The sequence below is a fragment of the Mastigoproctus giganteus genome, chromosome 9, assembly GCF_048544385.1.
Source record: "Mastigoproctus giganteus isolate SK-2022 chromosome 9, ASM4854438v1, whole genome shotgun sequence".
Taxonomy (NCBI): Eukaryota; Metazoa; Arthropoda; class Arachnida; order Uropygi; family Thelyphonidae; genus Mastigoproctus; species Mastigoproctus giganteus.
The window spans coordinates 173,696,727-173,715,375 of NC_143583.1; the positions used below are offsets into that span (position 1 = coordinate 173,696,727).

General features: G+C 36.7%; 1 protein-coding gene across 5 annotated transcripts in view; it reads left to right on the top strand.

The window, feature by feature from the left end:
• The window catches only part of Adck5 (aarF domain containing kinase 5), a 322,035-nt gene that overhangs the window by 120,573 nt on the left and 182,813 nt on the right, over positions 1-18,649 (top strand). For all 5 annotated transcript variants that reach the window (XR_016547387.1, XM_090381279.1, XM_090381281.1 and 2 more), the window contains one exon: positions 3,445-3,558. Coding sequence is in view for 4 of the 5 variants with exons in the window: in XM_090381279.1 (XP_090237405.1) it covers positions 3,445-3,558 (114 nt within the window). In the remaining variant the exon portion in view is untranslated. The remainder of the gene's footprint in view (positions 1-3,444; positions 3,559-18,649) is intronic.

Here is an 18,649-nt window from a genome sequence, read left to right on the forward strand (position 1 = left end):
TAATGCTCCTAAAAACTAAAATAACAAACAACAACAACCTGTTCCTACTGGTACTGGGAGATGCTGGGAGTCATCATGAAACAAGACTAGGCACTTGAAACCCACAGTACCTTTCTTCCAAGGCTGCTGTTCATTCCAATAGAGGCAATGCAAGAATCGCTTTCACCTCTGCCTGTGGCTTTTGTTAATCTGTTAGTCTGTGTATTCCCCCCCAGGTAGCAGTTTTCTCACCCTACCTAACACTGCCTCAGTAGCACTAGCAAATATTCTTGCTCCTTTTCTATTTAACTGTATCCCATCCGTCAGAAGCAGTCTCTCCTGTTAACAAGCACAGACCATGCTGTAAAAAATTCTACTCCATGAGCCTTGAAAAATTTCTCCAGGGCCAAACTGATTGACAAGTTCTCATCATATGCTCCCTTCTATCGCGTCTGTTCAGACAAGCTTTTAGAGCAAATGGATGTGTGAAATGGGATTTTTTTTTTTTTTTTTTTGCTGATACTGTATAAGTTTGCTTTCTTGCATCATATGCCTCTGCTAATGCTAATTTCCCAAATATCAGTTCACTCCTTGCCGACCGGGCTAGCCGGGTGGGTAAAGTGCCTCCCTGGCAACCCAAAGGTCGCGAGTTCGATTCCCACCTCGGGCTTGGATCAAAGCACTGCAAAAACCTTGGGAGGTGCATTATGGCCACAAAAGCCTATGCACCAACAACTACCAAAAAAAAGTTCAGTCCTCAAACTTTTTGATCTCAATATTTAAATTTAGGGGGTGAACTGCATCGTTGTCAACTCTCTCAAGTTACGATGAAGAATCTATCTTTTTTATTTGATTTCACCCTTCGCTGTCTTGCCAGCATAATATAATTGGTGAGAAAGAGTTTCTCCATCATTTTGCAAAAAAAAAAAAATTATATAAAAGTATGTTAAAATTGGGATTTGTTTAAAATTTTAAAAATTTTTCTACTTATTTTTGTTGAGCAGTTGGCCATCAGGTGTTCTGTGATAGTCTACATTTCAAAATAGAAATGCAGGTTTATATCATTCTCTGTTATGTGCAATCATTTAATAGTATTTGTGTGGTGCAAAGCTAATAACAATGACTTTCAGTAAGATGCCAAAGAAAGTGGCAGGAAACATTGTGTAATCAGACATTTGTAAATAAATAAACAGAATGACAGTGTGTAGCGCATAGAAAAAAAAAGAAAAAATAGACAGCATTTCATAGTGATGATGATATCATACATAACATGCCATACACGACTAATATAACTTTCTCCACACTGTCACGCTGCTCTAATTTGTACAGCAGTCTTTTATATGGAATGGTATCAAAAGCTTTTATGAAATCTAAGTACATGATGTCAGAGTTATTTTTTGCATACAGTTCTTGTGTTGTGTCATAGTATCCAGTGAGATGGTCATACAATGTTATACCAACAGTTTTAATCTTCCACTTCCATTTTGGAAGTCAGTTACCATAATAGACAAAACCAGAATGATGATTACGACTTAGTCATGGGCATTTCTACTGCCAAGGCTGTGGCAACTCTAAAGTAAGAGGAGAAGATTTTATTCTTTTTCAGCAATGAACTATTTTATTGCTACATATGACTACATGGTGCACAGGTTCCCATTGATTTTATCAATTGGCAGTGCATCATTTTCAAATTTGAAATTTTTTGTAGACAAGTTTCCACTACTTTTGTGTGTCATTAAAGATGTTAAAAAAAATAGATGGAGCAGTAAATGTTTTTCAGCATCATTATGCTTAGTTTCAGTGTGAGGACCTACTGGACACTATTGTGAAAGAAGAAAGTAGCACAGTGATCCTTGGTTGGGGAACGGAAGTGAACAAGGAAGCTTGATATATAAACAAATCATCCCACTTCATGCTTGGAATTTTAATAATTTCTCATAGCAGCACTGAGTTTGCGGGAATATTCAGCTAAGTGAGAAAAACAGAATCTGAGTTTGCATGTTATCTTTCTGGCAAAGCTTTGGAAATGCTCTTGACAGCCAAGTCTAGATAGCAGGGCTATTACTCAGCACTTCTTTGACTCAGCATTTCTGAAAAAGAGAAGTGTTTACAATAGTATCTGTCTTAAAGCAGTCAAAATCAGTTGATGTGTAAGAGAACATCCAAACAGAAATCCACAGACAGAAAAATCCTAAGTAAGCTAATGTTTGAAAACATACATACAGTATGGTAAAGTTTACAATACAGTATGGTAAACAATATGGTAAAGTATGGTAAACAATTCTGTGTGTATATTTTAATATAAAACGTGTATGTTGTTAGTGAAATTTAATTTCTAGTTCAGTATGGATTTTACAGAAACCTCATGTCTTTCTCCTGTTTACAAATGCCTGATTTCTAGTTTTTTGAAAGTCAAAAGTTGGCAATTGTGGAATTGAGTCAGCAGCAGGCCCTCTGTTGAGTTAAAATTCTAAAGTTAATGTTTGGTAAAGAAGTTTGATACAAAAAAAAAATGTTTGGTGCAAGAAAATTATTTTTGTGTAGTGTTATAATGTTTATTGACATTTATTGTACATGAAAAGTGCGTACCTTTCATATACAAAAAATGCACTGAAACTGAGCATTGTTCCAAAAGGAGAGGAAAAAATAGGAAAATAGATTTTCCTTTTTTTCTTCTATTTTCCTTTTTTTTTCCACCTGTTTTGGAACAATGCTCAGTTTCAGTGCAATATCCCCCCCTCCCAAATACTTTAAATTGACAAACTTTGTCATGAATTAGACATCTATGAATCTTCAAGATTCTGTTCAATCTCAAATGTGATTAATGCTTCATTTAGATTTAGACTAATTTGCTGCTGAAATATAGCTTATTAGTTGTCATTTATTTGTATGCGACAATGTGACCCAGTGCCGCTTTTAGTTTAGTTTGGCAGTCTTGTCTACAAAAAGCGTAGCTTGGTAGTGTTAATCAGAGAAACATAAGAATGTTTATAAATAAAATACTACTTCCTCTATGAAATTATATTTAATTATGGTAGTTAATATTTAAAATTTGATAAATCTGAGATTATAATTTATCTTTAACTGTGTTTTAGATGAAATACAGAGTCATATCTAAATTTGAGAAAATCCAAGTTAATGATGGATTTTAATTTATTATTACTTTTATTCCCTTAGCTTTCTTTATTTTGTAAAAGGAAGGTGATTCATTCCCCCTTTAATGTGTATTTAATATTTTGTATGTTTGTTTTGTGTTGGCATAATGAAATGAAATGAAATGAAATAAAATTAAAATGTGAACTTTAATTTTTTGATAGTTGCTTATATTTTAATGTAGTATTAATGTATTTAATGAGTATAATAAAATTGTATTGCACTGTATTATTAATATTATTTTTTATTTTATTTTTGGATATTGCATTCTTTTTTTTTTTTTTTTCATTGCATGCTTCCTTTATTTTTTAGGTTCAGTATATTGATTTACAGAATCGATTTCATGGTGATTGTAATACCATAGAAATATTACTGAAATTGATCAAGTGGATGCATCCTAACTTTAACTTTACATGGGTGATGGAGGTAAGCATTATCTATAAGGCTTATATTATATGTGTGATACAGGAATTGGATCACTTTTTATTATTTTGTTTATTTAAGATTAAATTTTCAGATCTTTTTTGAATGGAAAATCTTCTGATGTGCTAAGAGTTGTATATAATGTACAAACCTTGATATCATTCACCTTGTATGTGGCGTCTCCGTAGCCAGTTGGGAAGGAGCAGCAGTGCGTTGCACACGCTTCTTGATTAGACCGGGGTTCGAGCCCGTCACCACCAAATACGGAAGATGCGGAAAGGTCAGGGAATGACCACCGCATATCCCGGAGCAATATGGCCTTAGTTGCTAATGCTCCTAAAAACCAAATAACAAACAACAACAAACAAACCTTTTATGTGTCTTCATTCTTTTAACTTTACTCTAGAGAACATGTTTTTTTTGTAGAAATAAATATGTGCAGTGTGTTTGAAGGGGAAAAAAGTTTTAGTGTTCTCTACTATCAACTGTGCCCTCAATCTTAAATTTAAATTAAAGTATTCATATTTTTTCATAGGTTTTCCCACTGAACAGAATTTGAGATTTTGATTTTCTTTTTCTCACTCACTCACTCACTCACTCACTCACTCACACACACACACACACACACACACACACACACACACACACACACACACACACACACACACACACACACACACACACCTCTAATGCTATTTTTTTCTGTAGAAATAAATATTGGTGTCCAAGACAAAGTTTTAAAGACTAAATTTTAAAAATTTTGATGGCCAGTTCTATCTTAGCTGTTTTTTTTTTAATTTTTTTTTTAGAAAATTTATTTTCAATACATTTTCATTTCAATCTACTATATTCTTTGTCATATCTACATAAATTTTGTTTATTAATATCTACAGTTTTGAGATGTACAAGAAATTTATTAAGAAATCTTAATTGTACAAGAAAATTTTCCCCAATCAAAAACAAGCATTTAATTGTTCTTCTGTCAGTATTTTTTCAATTTAAGAAAATCTTACCTTAATTTTTTTAAACTTTCTAAAAAATTGTTTTTCTCTAGTGTTATAATGTTTATTGACATTTTTTGTATATGAAAAGTGTGTACCTTTCAGCAGGTCTTCTATTTCCTTTTGTTTTCAGTCATTTTGGAACAATGCTTAGTTTCAGTGTAATACACCCCCCTCCCCCCCAAGTCCTTTAAATTCTCAAACTTTGTCATGAACTAGGCACCTGTGAATCTTCAAGATTCTATTCAATTTTAACTGGATTAATGTTTCAGTTATATTTAGACTAGTTTTCTGCTGAGATATAGCTTATCTAGTGGTCACTTATTGGTCTGTGACAATGTGACCCAGTACCACTTTTAGTTTAGTTTGGCAGTCTTGTCTACATAAAGTTTATTTTGGTCTTAGGTGCTAAATACTTGTAAGTTACTTGTTCCAACATAAATATGTAGCACAGCATCATTTATATTTTCAAACTATAGCATGTAGATAAAATAAAATAAAACACCACTACACATTTGGGTATTTGCCACCAGATATTTGCTCAAAGAAAGTAGATCCAGCCTTCCCAATTAACTAAAGTTAAATTTTCTCTAATTTATCTTACCTGATATAAATTAAATTGATCTGTTAAGTTCAGTCATGTGATTTTCTTAATAATGAAATTAAATCATTATTACAATAATAGCAGTATTAAATGCAGTTATTGTAATGTTAAAGTGACATTATTTGGAGTCCAGTATGTGACTGGCCTTTGTAGCCAAGTGGGCAGGAGCGGGAGTGCAGTAGCACACGCTCTTTGAGTAGACCGGGGTTCAAGCCCCTGACTGCTGAATACGGTCGATCTGCCAACCTGCACTGGACCAGCGTGGCAGATTATGGTCCATTTCCCTCAGCATGAATTGTTGAGGAGGTTTCCATCCTGCAGTGGGTTGATAATGGCTGCACTTTACTTTTTTACTTTTATGTGAGATCCTTGGTTATAATGTACAAGGAAATATTTAGTTCTGATTGATGCTTTTGGTCTGTAGGGGTATAGTTTGAAAAGTTGTTTTTGGGATTTCTAAGAAGAAAATCTGGTTTTCTTAATTCAGTACCAACTGAAAATAATGGCAGTCTTGTTGCTAACTTCTGAAATGTAGGAAATGACAATGTGATCTTTCAAGATACTGGGGAAATAGGAAAGTATTCCTAGAGCTGAGGACTGTAATTCTGGAAAAAAAAACCTATGACCTGTTTGATGACTGGAGGAGGGAGGAGAGAATACCTGCTAACTCAGAAAGTCATGCAAATATGTGAGTTTTCTTCTGAAGGTGAGGGGCCCCTCTTACAAACCCTGTAAACGCTCAGTAGAAATTTTCTCAGGATGCCTACCTTGGTTCCTCTGGGATAATTGGAAGCAAATGGGAAGGGGGAGAAGACTAGTATAGTTTGTTAAGTGTAAATGATTGTGGAAAGATCATTGTATGGTCTATTAGGAAAGATAGCCAGTAGGGTAGGAACAGGTTTTTCCTATTGATCCCTGACACCTGTTTGCCTAATGCCAGGTGTCTCCTTAGCCAGGTGAGCAGGAGCAACAGTGTGCAGCACACGCTTCTTGATTAGACCGGGGTTCGAGCCCATGACCACCAAATACGGAGGATGCGGAAAGGTCAGGGAATGACCACCGCATATCCCTGGAGCAATATACCCTTAGTTGCTAATGCTCCTAAAAACCAAATAATAACAACAACAGCCTAATGCTATGTCAGTGAGCTTCAGAATATCTGGCTGTGATGGGAGGGGGGGGGGTCCTGAATACCATTCCAATCTTGTCTTTAGTGGCATTTTTCCTCCTGAAATGGAATGGAAACAAACATGGATTTAGACATGAAAAGATTTTGTTGTCAGTGCCACGACCATGTTGAGGCAGCCTTGTGTGTGTGTGACACATGCCTAATGCTTTCTGTAACTCAGGCAGCCATATTTTGGTTTTTTCTTTTCTTGAGAATCATGGTTAAGTTATCAAACAATAAAATAGTATACATAACTAACGTATTTTTATTTAAATAACGTTACAAGTATATCAGCAAGCTTTATCAACAGATAACTTCTGGCTATAAAAAGTAACCAAAATCTGTTTATTTATTCAAATTTTTTTTTAATTTACTTATGACATTCCAACAATGTCCATTAACATAACATTATTAAGCCTATGTTTTAAAAATTACATTAGTTCCTAAATAACAAACATAAACAATATTGGCAACCGTATTTTAACTCTTAAAAACTTTAAAAATCCTTATAAAAATGGTAGAATCTTCTACAGGGTGATTCAAAAAGGACTTTACAACTTCGTAAGTGTATATAGAAATTTATTCAGGAGACTTATATAATTTATTGAACTGTCATATTGTAGCAAAAAACATCAAGTTTTACTGACATAGTGCCGTAGTACCGAATTCTGTCACTGCGAGCACCAGCGGCATTTCAAAAATGGCTACTTTCACAGGAGCCTTATTTTTCTATGAGCCAACCATCAATGGTATTGTGTGTCTGAATATGCTGGAAAATTTTCTCATTCCACAGTTCGACGAAGATGACCACGAAGGATGCTTTCACTTTCAGCAAGACGAAGCACCTTCTCGTTACCTGACAGAGGTAAGGGAATTCCTCAATAACCGTTTCCCAGGTCGGTGGATTGGTTGAGCAGAGCCATTAGCATGGCTACCTTGTTCCCCAGATTTGACACCTCTGGACTTTTTTCTATGTGGTTTCATTAAAGATCGAGTGTTTTTTCCTCCATCCTTACCTACCAATCTTGCTGAGCTCAAAACTAAAATCACTGCCACAGTTACAGAAGTTACACCAGATATGTTACGTCACGTTTGGGAAGAAATTGAGTTTTACTGACGTTTTATTGAGTTTTACAGATGATGTTTTACAGATTGAGTTTTATATAAGAGTAAAGGTGAGCAAATAATTTAGAGAAGGGCATGCCATCAACACAAACTTTTACACTTTTAATGAAAATCCTACTGCTTCATGTCATTATATTAATTGAGGATTGATATAATTAATATAATCATGTTAATGATTATATTAATTATATCACTTATATTAATTATGACATGATTATATCATGATTATATACAGACATAATATAATCATGTCTGTATATAATCATGATATAATCATGTCTCTATAGAAAATTGTCTATAAGGCAATATTGTATATGGACATTTGCATTGTTGGTTAATCCTTGTGTACTGAATTCTAAAACATCAGTCTGAACATAAACATCTAGCACTGGTATGTTTGCTTATAAAAGTAATTCAGTTTAGTTAAAAAGGCACTCAGAATAAATATTAACTCATTCCGTCATGAAAATAACTACATTATTTTCAACTTAGCATGGTCCCATATTCATCCAACAGATTGTCAGTTCATGTGTGCTTAATGTCATTTGTGATATTAAGTGCACATGAATAATAATGCTATTTTTACAAGAGCTGCATGTAGGACTGGAAGGCAGGATCATTTTAGAAAGGAATATACTCATAAGTACAGGTCACTACTGAAAAAAAGCCGTGAATTAGGGTTGAATTTGAAAGTGTCTGCAATTCTGTCCAAACACGATAGGAGGGAGTATATGATGAGAGCCTTGTCTATCAATTCAGCCCTGGAAAGATTATGCAAGGCTCAAGAGGTAAACTTTTTTTCAGCCTGGTCTGTACTTGTTAACAGGAGAGACTGCTTCTACAGGGATGGGATACACTTAAATAGAAAGGGTGCAAGAATATTTGCTGATGCTATCGAGGCAGTGTTAGGTGGGTCGGAAAACTGCTAGCTTGGGGGGAGACAAAACGAATAGATCAACAGTAGCCACTGGCAGAGGTGAAAGAGATTCTTGCACTGCTTCTATTGGAATGAGCAGAAGCCTGAAAAAAAGATGCAGGATATTTCAGAGACTGCTGGGAGTCATTGCGGTACAAGTAAACACATGGGTTGTGTTAGGGTAGCTAAGAATAGGAACAGGTGCATGTATACTTGCGTGTACACCAATGCTAGGAGTTTGTTAAATAAATTTGAAGAATTTGAGGTATTGCTCTTCTGTTCCGGGTAAAATAATGGTGTCACTGGTTAAAGATGCATTGCAGGATCATCTAGACAAGACTGCAGCAATAATTCAGACACAGCATGGGTTTGTTAAGGGAAAGTCTTGTCTGACAAATTTGATAGGATATTATGATGTGGTTACAAAGGAACTGGATGCAAAAAATAATTTTGATATCATGTATTTGGATTTCAGTAAAGCTTTTGACACTCTTGCACACGGAAGACTATTGTACAAATTGGAGCAGAATGGTATTAAGGGTAAGTTGCTACAATAGATAAAAGGATGGTTAAGTGGGAGAAGATAGAGGGTGGTAATCAATGGGTGCTGCTCTTCGTGGAATAATGTTATTAGTGGAGTCCCACAGGGTTCGGTGTTGGGCCCACTGTTGTTTTGTATATTTATCAATGATATTGATGAAGGTATATCAGGCTTAATGTCGAAGTTTGCAGATGATACAAAGGTCAGCAGAGTTGTTAATGACAGTAATGGCAGTGTGCTACTGCAACAGGATCTAGATAATTTGGGTAGATGGGCTAAGAAGTGGCAACTGAAGTTTAACCTCGACAAATGCAAAGTACTGCATATCGGTAGAAGTAACCCCAGAGAAACGTACCAACTGTGTGGTACTACACTTAAGGTGGTATAAAATGAAAAAGACCTGGGACTAATTGTGCAGTCAGATATGAAGTTTTCTGAGCAATGCAGACAGGTGGCCAGGGCAGGTCATGGGGTTTTGTCAATGATATATAGGAATTTTGCTAGCAGGGAGAAGGAGGTGATTGTCCCTTTGTATAAGGCAATGGTCAGGCCACGCCTTGAGTACTGCGTACAGGTCTGGAGGCCTCATTTTAGGAAGGATGTAGATTTACTTGATCGTGTACAGAGAAGGGCAACAAGATTGGTGAGGGGAATGAAGGGATCCCCTTACCAAGAGAGGCATAAGTTCTTCAAATTGCAGTGGCTGGAAACTAGGCACCTGCGCAGTGATCTGATTGAGGTGTATAAGGCCTTGAATGGGTTGAGCACGCTGAATTCTGATGGGATCCTTCCACTTGTTCAGATTACGAACCTAAGGGGGCATAAATTCAAATTAAAAAGGACAGATGTAGAATAGATGTGCGGAAATTTGCATTTAGCCAGCGGGTGGTTAATTGCTGGAACAAACTTCCATCTGTCATTGTGGAAATTGATAGGTTGAATAAATTTAAGGAGGAACTGGACAGGCATTTGGAGGGAATGGTGTGATTTTTTTTTTTTTTTTTTTTGGCTGATGCTGCATAAGGTCATACACATGCTTTCTTGCATCACATGCCAATAATACTACTACTATTACTACATCAAAGGCAGATATTGTTGGGATATCAGAGACGTGGTGTCACACAGATATAATGAATGCAGAACTGGAATTTGGGGAGTACAATGTGTACAGAAAGGATAGGCAGGATAGGAAGGGAGGAGGAGTTATGCTATTAGTTAAGAAACAAAAAATCCAAGGAAGTGAAGCCAGTTGACATCACTGGACAGTGCAGTGTCGAATTTGGTGTGACATAAGCATTGGGAGATCAAAATTGACAGTAGGAGTGTGCTATAGGCCTAATGACTCTGATGAATATAATAAGAAACTGTACAGGGAAATAGAGTGGGCCAGTAAATCAGAGAGTCTTATAATGGGGGATTTTAATTTCCCAGATATTGACTGGAATTTGTGGGTTGGTCACTCACACACTAGCAAGGCTTTTGTGGATTTATTGGATGATTGTTTTCTACATCAGCATGTTCGGGAGGCAACTAGAGGGAGTAATACTCTTGATCTGATTATCAGTAGTGATTGTTCATGCATTAAGAATCTCCAGATAAAGGAATCACTAGGTCGCAATTATCACAGTGTGCTGAAGTTGGATTTACTCAAAGAGGTAACTACCATCAGGGGTAAAGGGAAGGGTTTTTGTAAAGGCGATTACGATGGTCTGAGACAGTATTTAAATTCTATACAGTGGGACCAACTGATGATGTTACCAACAGCAAATTCAAAATGGGAAGCATTCAAAGAACTTATTTTGGAAGCTACTAAGCTTTACATGCCACCAAAGAAATATTGTTCAAGATTTAGGCCTAAATGGATGTCAGATGAGCTAATGAGATGTATGACAGAGAATAAAAATGCATGGGATACATATAAATTAACATGTGACACAGAAGCCTATGATAGATATATACCTTGATCTGTAACCAAGTTATAAAGGAAGTTAGGCAGGCGAAGGCAGATTATGAGAAATCTTTGGCAAAGGATGCAAAGAAAAACAGCAAAGAGATATTTACTTATGTAAACTCTAGAAGGAAGGGAATGAATCAGATTGGTCCACTTGATATCAATGGTTCAACTGCTGATGATCCTGCTCAGGTAGCTAACAAACTAAATGAAAATTTTGCATCGACATTCACACATGCGGAGTTATTCAGGGAGGGGAATCCCAGAGGTGTATTCAACTCTGGCAGTAAGCTAGATAATCTTGTAATAAGAATGTAATGAGAGGAAAGTGGAGGAGAAATTGTTGAAGATAAACACAAGAAAGGCACCTGGGGTAGATGGAATCTATCCAGTTATATTAAAGGAGGCAGCAAAGGAAGTAAGCAAATCCTTAGCCATAATTATGAGAGTTTCCTTGGAAGCTCTCATAATTATAGACTGGAGATGTGCAAATGTGACCCCAATTCACAAAGGAGGATCAAAGGCTGACACAAGTAATTATAGACCTGTGAGTTTAACTTCTGTTCCAGGAAAATTAATGGAGGCACTGATTAAAGAAGCACTGCAGGATAAGATAAGACTTCAGTTAAAGCTCGGACACAGCATGGTTTTGTTAAGGGAAAGTCTTGCCTGACCAATTTGATTGGATACTATGATGCAGTCACAAAAGAACTGGATGCAGGGAATAACTTTGATATTATATATTTGGATCTTAGAAAGGCTTTTGATACTGTTGCACATGGAAGATTGCTGCACAAATTGGAACAGTGTGGCATTGGAGGCAATTTGCTGCTATGGATAAAGGGATGGTTGAGTGGCAGAAGACAGAGAGTGGTAATCGGACACTTCTCTTCGTGGACTAATGTTATTAGTGGAGTCCCTCAGGGGTCAGTGTTGGGTCCATTGTTGTTTTCTGTATTTATAAATGATATTGATGATGGTATATCAGGCTTAATGTACAAGTTTGCAGACGACACAAAGGTTGGCAGGGTTGTTAATGACACTAATGACAGTACACTGCTGCAACAGGATCTAGAAAAGTTGAGCAGATGGGCTGAGAGGTGGCAAATGAAGTTTAACATTGACAAATGTAAAGTACTACATATGGGAAGCAGTACTCCCAGAGCAACATATCAACTCTGTGGTACTACACTGACAGTGGTAGAGAATGAAAAGGACCTGGGGGTAATTGTGCATGCAGATATGAAGTTCTCTGAGCAGTGTAGACGGGCTGCAAGTGTAGCTCATGATGTCTTGTCAATGATATACAGGAATTTTTCTAGCAGGGATAAGGAGGTGATTATTCCCTTGTATACGGCAATGGTCAGGCCACAACTTGAGTACTGTATACAGGTCTGGAGGCCTCATTTCAAGAAGGATGTAGAGCTGCTGGAATGAGTACAGAGAAGGGCAACAAGATTAGTGAATGGAACAAAGGCTTGAGTTTTGCAAATTACAGTGTCTGGAGACTAGGCACCGGCGAGGTGATCTGACAGAGGTGTATAAAGCCTTGAATGGTTTGACAATGCTCAGTGCCGATGGGATTTTTCCTTTTGCTCAGAATAATCACCTGAGAGGGCATAAATTCAAATTGAGGAAAGACGGATGTAGTATAGATGTGTGGAAATTTGCCTTTAGCCATGGGTTGTTGGTTTGTCAGACTTCCATCCCTTGTTGTGGAAGTTGATAGCCTAAATAAATTTAAGGCTTGGCTGGACAGGTATTTTGAACAAACGGAGGGGTGAAATCGGAGTGGTTTTTTATTTATTTTTTTTTTTTTTATTTTTTGGGGGCTGATGCTGCATAAGCTTGTTTCTTGCATCATATGCCTCTACTAATGCTAATGCTAATATGTTGGAACAGGTGAAAAGAAGAGGGATACATAAGGTACTCTTACCAAGGAAGATCACAGCTCTGCAAATTGCAGCACTTGGAAACCAGGCATCTTCATAGAGACCTGCTTAAAATGTATAAGGCTTTAAATGGATTGAGTAAAGTAAATTCTGATGGCATCCTTGCCCTTTTTCAGGCAATATGCATAAGGGGAAATTGAAAAAGGATGGTTACAGAATAGACGTTTGGAAATATGCTTTCAGTCAGAGAATGAAAAATTTGAGGAATAGCTAGACAAATTGTTGGAGGGGGTGTACTGAGGAGGTGGGTAGTGTGTGTGTGCTGTTTTTTTTTTTTTTTTTTTGTTTGATGCTTTATAGGCATGCATCCTTACATCATTTGCCATTATTAATACTAATACTAACTTAGTTTGGTTGTTGGCTGCAATACCCCACCATCAAAGGGTATAACAAAAATTATGCATTCTGAAATGCCTCTTTTGGTGTGACTCTTGTATTAGACTGTTATTTGACTGAATGATTGTAGCTTTTCTGTTTGATACCTAAGTCTCATCAGCTGTCATTGGCCTCTCACTACAGTATTATTATTAATAATAGTAGTAGTGGCATATGATGCAAGAAAGCAAACTTATAAAGCATACGTTGGCTGAGTGTTATTGTGCATTAAGTTACTTTCACCTTTCATCTTACTCTTTCTCACATTGAACTGCACATATACAGTATCACTGTCTACCTGCCTGCCTGGTTTATCATGTGACACTTGATGCTGTTATTGAAGGAGTTCTCCATTTTGTGAAAAGGGTGGATATACCTAATGAAGTAGCCACTCACTTACTTACTGCATAGCTTCAAACTCTCCAGATTAAAGACAGAGCAACCCATCTGTTTTTACTTGATTTTATATTTCTCCACTTACTCTCGTAATATAGTTGGTTACAACTATATTATGATGGTTTCCAGTTTGGTATTGGAAACAATGTCAAACTGCAAAACCATTTTTCCTTCCTTTTTATTTTTTTCTTTTTGTAAAAAAAAAAAAAAAAAAAAAAATTAAATTTGATATTTTTAATTATATCCATAGCATATTTCCCACAGTCTGCAGTCTTGATTGTGCTAATATGTTCCCCCCATACAATCGTTGAACCTGTGTTTTGTCTCTCCAACATAGCACTCCCCTCAGTGTGGACATTTGATCTCATGTATAACCCCAATTGTACCCTCAATAGGTACATGATCTTTTACCTTTGACACAGTTGTGTGCAATCTTTGCCTGGCAGCTGCACATAGTGTGTCTGACAGGTGTGTAATATTCTAGAGATCCACTCTGTTAAGCCTGGATAGTAGGGAATATACGTGGTAGCAGCAGGTGAGAACACATCTCTTCACCCATGTTCCGCTTCTCGAATATAGTTGTCCAACGTCTTCTGGGGGTAGCCGCATTTTTGGAGATCCACTGTGACACTTTAACAGTTGCATTTTATTGTTGATAAAGGAGATGGTCACCTTTGAAAGCTACGGTTGTTTTCTCATATATTTGATTTCATATATATGATATTATTTAATTTCATAAATTTTAATTTTATTTGTCATTTTATAGCTTTTAAGTCTACAGTTGTCAGTGTATTTTTATAAAAAAAATTTTATCCCATCTTATTTTATTATTATTTTAATAAAGTTTCGGTCATAGATTGTTGATGCATTCTACTGCAGTTATTATGAATTAGAACTTCCGCAACCCCAGAGGCCTATTTGAAGAAATAACAATATTAACCCCAAATACATATTTTCAAAAGCAGAGTATTAGAGCAGATATTAATTGCAGGTATTAGCAGCCAATAGCAGATATTGATTGATTTATTATTAATATAATTAACCAAATTAATAACTAATGTAAAATTCTTTATTTTATTTTATTTTTATAACAAAATTTTATCCTGTCTTATTTTATTATTATTTTAATATAGTTTCAGTCATAGACAGTTGGTGTATTCTATTGCAGTTATTATGAATCAGAACTATTTGAACCCAGAGGCCTATTTGAAAAATTAGTCGTTGTTTATGGCCACCCTGTGTTATGGTGCATCCGAGAATTTCAAAGACTAATGCTTGTGAAGCCAAGCAGAGACAGTATTTGAGATTTGCTCATTGGTGCAAAGCATTTGGTCTTACTCTTCATGGATTTCATGTCAAATTGCCCTTTGAGGATGATCGTCTACTGCGTGCTGTAAAGTTGTACCAGAATAAGGTGTTGAACATCTGGATTGGAAAACTACATGGTAGTTTGAACTATGTTAGGAGATGCAAAGGTATGTTATTAAATAGTTTAAGTAGACGTTTGGCCCCTGCACATTTTTTACTCACTACAAGGGTGGTGCTAGCCAAAGTAGCTTGAATCTCAGATGTCTGTAGACAGATGCAAGTCAATAAGTTTGCTAGATTAATGGATGAGGCTGCTGCTGAGCGTAATAATATTGGAATTGGGAATTCTGGTTGCAATTTCATATGCAATCTGAGTAATAAATGGTTAACGAAGGGACAAGAGGATGTGTTGAATTTAGGCGTGAATTTTGCATGAGTTGCTCAAATCCTCTGATAGCAGAAATAGCTATGGGTATTGAAAGAGTACTGAGAAAGTTACCAGCCACTGTAACTAACGAAATTTGTACTAGAATTTTGATTATTTTGAACCAGGCTTATGCAGCTCCTTCTAATCTCACCATGATCCAGAGGAAGGCTCTTAGGGAGTTAAGAGAGGATGACAGCATTGTTGTTTTACCTGCAGACAAAGGGAGGTGAACTGTGATCCTCAACAAAGTAGATTATCATAACTAATCCTGCAGGGTTGGCTGAATGCCAGGAAGATCTCTAAGGACACCTATTGGACACTTCATGCCAAGGGATGCCTAGATATTATGGCCTACTGAAAATTCTGCTTAGGCCAATTGTATCATTTGTGGGAAGCCATACGCATGCACTATCTAGATTTTTAACTAAACTGATATCTCCTATTGTAGGACATTCAAACTTTATCATCAAAGACAGTAGAGACTTTGTACAATTTATACATGCTCAGGTAACTGAAGATCATGAGGATGTGGTGTCTTTATTCATATACATCTCCATTGAGCATGGTGTGAAGTGTGCACATGGCATTGGAGAGGGATGACACCTTAAAGAAAAGGACTTCCTTGAGTATAGATGATATTTGTAGCAGTGTAGAATTATGTCTTTCCAGCACTACCATGTTATTTCAAGTTACTATGTATAAGAAGGTTTATGGCACAGCTATAGGCTCTCCAATTAGTGCTATTGTTGCCAACTTAGCCATAGAAGAGCTGGAGTCCAGAATTTTTGATGGGTCTGCTCTGCCTCTTCCCATGTGTGCATGGAAATGCTATGTCAATGATACATTTGCGGTTGTACAGAGAGAGGATGAGGTTCTCAGCTTCCTCAAAGGTTTCTCCCCTTTCATTCAGTTCACCTTAGAGGTGGCCCTCCTGTGTGCGAGCAATGTGACATCGTATTATCAAATAAGCATATTTTAACTGAATGTAACAATTTTAGCAATATGCCTTTTAATGCTTTTAACCATCTGACTGAGCCTTTTACACTTGGTCAGATTTTATCCAACAATGACCATGTGTCAGCTATTTTTAATTTTCTAAAAGCCGTCAACATGTATACATTTATTTAATGTAAATAGCTTGCTTTTATTGCTGTACTAATTTTTATATATTGATGTACAGTAGATATATAACTTTTCGATGAGGTAACCTTTTTAAAGGTTACCAAAATTTCGACCTTTTTAATTTTAATTGTGACATGGCACATTATGACCAGAGATGTTTTTGCGCCATAAAAATCCAAACAAACAAACCTCGGAGGTGGAAATAGATGATACCCTACCTTTCCTTGATATGTTGGTTTGCAGGGACAGCCCCAGAGTAAAAATGAGAGTGTATAGGAAACCTATATGTCTTGGAAAATACATGCATTATAACATGGCACAAGCCAACAATCATAAAAACAGTGTGATTAGAACCCTAAAATTGGATAAGGCAGGGTTCCACTGTAGCACCTCCAAGGAATACATTACAAGGTATTACTCGCTGTAATACATTAACTGTATTACAGTGGATCTCCAAAAATGTAGCTACTCCAGAAGATCTTCGACAAATATATTCCAGAAGTGGAACATGGGTGAAGAGAGGTGTTCTCACCTGCTTCTACCACATACATTCTCTACTATCTGGGCTTAACAGAGTGGGTCTCCAGAATATTACACACCTGTCAGATACTCTATGTGCAGCTGCCAGGGCAAAGATTGCACACAGTCTTGTCAAAGGAAAAAATCCTGTACCTGTTGAGGGTGCATGGGGTTATATATGAGATCACATATCCAGACTGTGGGGAGTGCTATGTTGGAGAGACAAAATGCAGGTTCAAAGCTAGGTCTCCTTGCAAGTTCTGGGTTTCCAGTCACTGCAATTTGAAGAACTGAAATTCTGCTTTGTAAAAGTAGTCTTGTTTCCCTGACTAATCTTGTTGTTCTCTTTCCCAGTTCTAACAGGTCCAAATCTTTCTTAAAATGAGGTGTCCAGACCTGTATGCAATACTCGAGATGTTACCTAACTGTTGCAAGGGTAATCAACTCCTTTACCCTATTGGCAAAAATTCTTGTAAATAATTGACATCCTCATGAGCTATCCTAGGAGCAGCTTGTCTGAACAGTGCTCAGAAAACTTCATTGTAACCCTAGATCTTTTTAATTCTATGCTACCTTGAGTGGAGAATGAAAGAATAACACCTACCAAATTGATATGTTATCCTGGAATTACTGCTACTGATATGCAGTACTTGGCATTTATCAATGTTAAGCTTCAGTTGCTGCTTCTGAGCCCAGCTACATAATTTTTCTAAGTCTTGTTGTAAAAGTATTATGCCTTGATTGGCAATACTAACCACACTGCCAAATTTTGTATCATCATCAAACTTCAACATTAAGCTTGTTATGCTTTCATCAGTATCATTAATAAACACTGGAAACAATAAGGGGTGCAGCAATGAAATCTGAGGGACTCCATTAATAACATCAGTCCAAGAAGAAAAATGTCCATCAATGACTATTCTCTGTCATCTGTCAATGAACCATCCCAGCAGGCTTTCAGTGGAACTTTTTATAAAAAGCATTATTGAAATTCAAATATGTGATGTCAAAATTATTTTTGCATGCAGTTCCTTTGTTACTGCATCATAGTCAGGGGCAGGAGGCCCCGAGGGTGCAAGGGGTGCACTGCACCCAGGTGCCAAAGGTTCAAGAGGCACCTGAAAACCTGAAACTTACACACACACATATGAAGAAAATTTTAAAGGAGGGTGCCAAATTTCAATTGGCACCTGGGCACCACATACCCTAGGAATGCCCTTGATCATATTAACTAATTGGATTGGTCAGATAGATCAACCCTTAATATATCCATGCTATGAATGCTGTACAACTGCATTGTTCTCTGTATGAACCTCCATTACTTCTTAAACCACTGACTCCATTACATTATTTTCCCTGCATCAGAAGTCAAGCTTACAGGTTTGTAATTACTAACAAATGATGCAAGAAAGCAACCTTAGGCAGAATCAGTCTAATTGTTTAGTTCTTCCTTGAATTTATTCAAATGACCCAGTTCTACAAAAGAAGATGGAAGTTTGTTCCAATGATCATTTACCTGTTGGCTGACAGCAAGTTTCCCACATCTATCCTGCAACCAGCCTGCCTCAATTGAATTTATGCTCCCATCATCTGTATAGTCTGAGAAATTGTAAGGATGCCATTGGCATTGATCTTAATCAATCCATCAAAGCCTTAAACACCTCAATCTGATCTCCTCACAGATGCCTA